At 34.2% G+C, this 2,801-nt stretch overlaps 1 protein-coding gene across 2 annotated transcripts; it reads right to left on the reverse strand.

Moving 5' to 3' along the window:
- Positions 1 to 1,192: 1,192 nt before the first annotated feature.
- LOC132144658 (dolichol-phosphate mannosyltransferase subunit 3-like) lies at positions 1,193 to 2,520 on the reverse strand. 2 transcript variants are annotated; one of them, XM_059555216.1, is made up of 3 exons: positions 2,404 to 2,520; positions 1,566 to 1,901; positions 1,193 to 1,486 (listed from the first exon to the last, which is right to left on the reverse strand). In XM_059555216.1, the coding sequence occupies exon 2, from the start codon at positions 1,856 to 1,858 to the stop codon at positions 1,580 to 1,582; it is 279 nt and encodes a 92-aa protein (XP_059411199.1). In that variant the 5' UTR covers positions 1,859 to 1,901; positions 2,404 to 2,520; the 3' UTR covers positions 1,193 to 1,486; positions 1,566 to 1,579. The 2 variants fall into 2 exon arrangements, with proteins under 2 accessions (XP_059411199.1, XP_059411200.1); XM_059555217.1 differs by having other exon boundaries at positions 1,193 to 1,490.
- Between the last annotated feature and the right edge of the window lie 281 nt (positions 2,521 to 2,801).

Consider the following 2,801-nt stretch of genomic DNA (forward strand, 5'->3'; position numbering starts at 1 on the left):
TCAACATCAATCTCTTGTCTCATATTCATGCTTTTAACTCTCTGGTATTGTTCATTTGGGAGTCACACTTATGTTGTTCGCAGTAAAAAGTAACCGGGCACCTGAAATGTAGCTTTTTTTTATTTTCAGTAAAAACAAGGTAATATATTTTGTTGTTATATATGGAAGTATTTGCATTAATTTTACAACACTCAAACCTGTAAACAGAGAAAGACATTTCCAAGTTTTAAAAAGATTTTTTGTGTGTGCGTTTCTGCTTTTACACTCTTGATATTTTAGTGTCACTCCTTCATTGCTGTGCACAAAAAATATATATATATATTTGTATTGAGCATTTCCCATTCATTTCCAATGGTGGTCATTTTAGACCACGAACAGCAGTGTGTGAGTGTGACTTTTTCAACCATTCAGCTTTTTCGAATCAAGTCTAGAATTTGTGTGTGTGTGTGTTTAGACATAAAAGTCATTACGTTTTCATGCCATTCCGATGAAGTAGCAATTTAAAAATAAAAAAAATAAGTAATACCCCAGTCTGAAATGACCGAACAACACCAGAGGGTTAAACATTCACTTGCACACTGAGAGGTATTTTACCATTAAATGGTAAAGGAAAACACATGATTTTAAGTGAAGAGAGACAATTGTATTCATACCTTTGTAGTCCTAAAAGTACATGCAGGAAAAACTTAATACATTCGTCAAACAATAGCTACTAACACGAGAATGCTGGAAAAAGGTTGCGTGCTGCGTTCATCCAATCAATGACAACGCAAATAAGAAAGTTAACCCGGGAAATGCACAGTGTGACACATCAGCTTATAAATAAGCAGCATTCATTTATAAACCGGGCAGGTTATGGGACATGTAAATGTAGAGCAAAATGATCATGGATTTCATTTACCTGAGCTTTAAAATGACCCAGGGTTAACCATTTCAGATGTGAAAAGCCCGATGTAGGCCACTTCTATATTAGGACCCTGTATTCACATTAAATGCTTGTACTTAAAACACTCCAATTACACACACACACACACACAAAAGAACATAACCTTAACACAGTCACATTATTTTATATTTTAAATCAAAATCTAAGTCAATTGAGTTTCTGAAATGCTGTCCTTGTGCAAGCGCAAATCTACACAGTGGGTTCGTTTCTAAGTCTGACTCAGAATTCGGACTCGCTAAAAAGAAATGGTTAAAAAAAAAGATGTATTCATTCCCTGGCCAATGCAAATACAGACAAACTAGAAGTTGACAGAAATAGCACTGTTCTCCATTGACAATACATGCATGTCCCTGTAATGTTTAAAATAAGACTGTCATCATCCTGGAAACAGATCATTCACAGGTGTACAAGTGTTTACATATCAATCTATTACTTACATCATGTTGAAAAAAGACGAACAAACTTGGAAAGCTTTGAGCTGCAGTTTTGAGTGCATATTGTAGTACAGACATCACAAAGTGTGTGTGGGTGTGTGTGTGTGTGTGTGTGTGTATATATATATATATATATATATATATATATATATATATATATATATATATATATAAATAAACAGAAGCTATGATGTAATTCTCACATCTTCAGTCCCTTCTTCTTTAAATCCACTTTGGCTTCTTTTATTTGGGCTTGCAACTCTTTGGCCGCGTCCTCACAGTCATTAAACGTGGCCAGACGGTAGCCGACAGTTGCCAGTGAATAACACCCAAACACCACCAGCAGATATACAGGCATGGGCCACGCCAGCTCTCTATACTGGGGAGGTAACTGCAGATCAAGGAGGTCAAAGGTAACGAGTCCCCATGCCACACCAATCAGTGACACACCAAGAAGCCACTCCAGAAGCTTGGTCATTGTGATGAAGATTGTGGGAGGAAATTATAAATGAAAAATCCACCTGTGAGGACAAATGTGTTCATGTTAGACAGTTTTGTTTCACATTTTATGCTTTATTGTATATAGCACACTCTGTAAAACTTAATTAAATTTTAAAGTGCCAATTATGTTTGGCCATACATGAAACACGGTGAAATAAAAACATAATATATTAATACATTAACAAGAAACCATTTCATAAAATGCATTCGATTAAAAGCAGTTAATCAGAATGTTTACCACTAGTGAAACGGGTTAAATCGGATTATAAAGAAATCATAAATATTACAGAAAAATAATTTTACCGTTAACGTTACATATAACTTAACGTTACACTTCTGTTGTTTAAAATTATTTTGAACAGCTAACTTAGCAAGAATGCTAACGATTACATGGTGTTTACGATTAAACTTGACAAACAACGCTAAACGGAGGCTATATTTTAACTTGGTAACGATGGCCAGCTCCCAAATATTGAATATGCACATTGAAAACGCACTGATAATATTGAAAAGCTCTCTTACCCGCTGTTCAAAGCCAGCTCACCACTCTCAGAACAACGCAGGTTGATGACGTGGATGCCGAAAAGCATTATGGAACATGCAGTGTACTTCAAAGAATTACTACAAGACTAAATTCGAATAATCTGTTCTTAAACGTGTTTCGGTATTTTTAAAAATGTCTGTTTGTCTCTTAAATGTTAAAATAAATAAAAAATGTGATGTTTTTATTGATTGTATTTTATTTATTTATGTAGGCTATGTAACAAATAATTTTCAATATATATTTGGAGATAACGAGTTTAATATTTATTTATTTAAAATTTCCTTTATAATTTCTTTAAATAGGCTATAGCCTATGCATAGTATTAGGTCTATTAAACCTCGGATTCAGTCGTTTGTCTGTAATGCTTCAGGAGATG

The sequence above is a fragment of the Carassius carassius genome, chromosome 8 (genome assembly GCF_963082965.1).
Source record: "Carassius carassius chromosome 8, fCarCar2.1, whole genome shotgun sequence".
Lineage (NCBI taxonomy): Eukaryota > Metazoa > Chordata > Actinopteri > Cypriniformes > Cyprinidae > Carassius > Carassius carassius.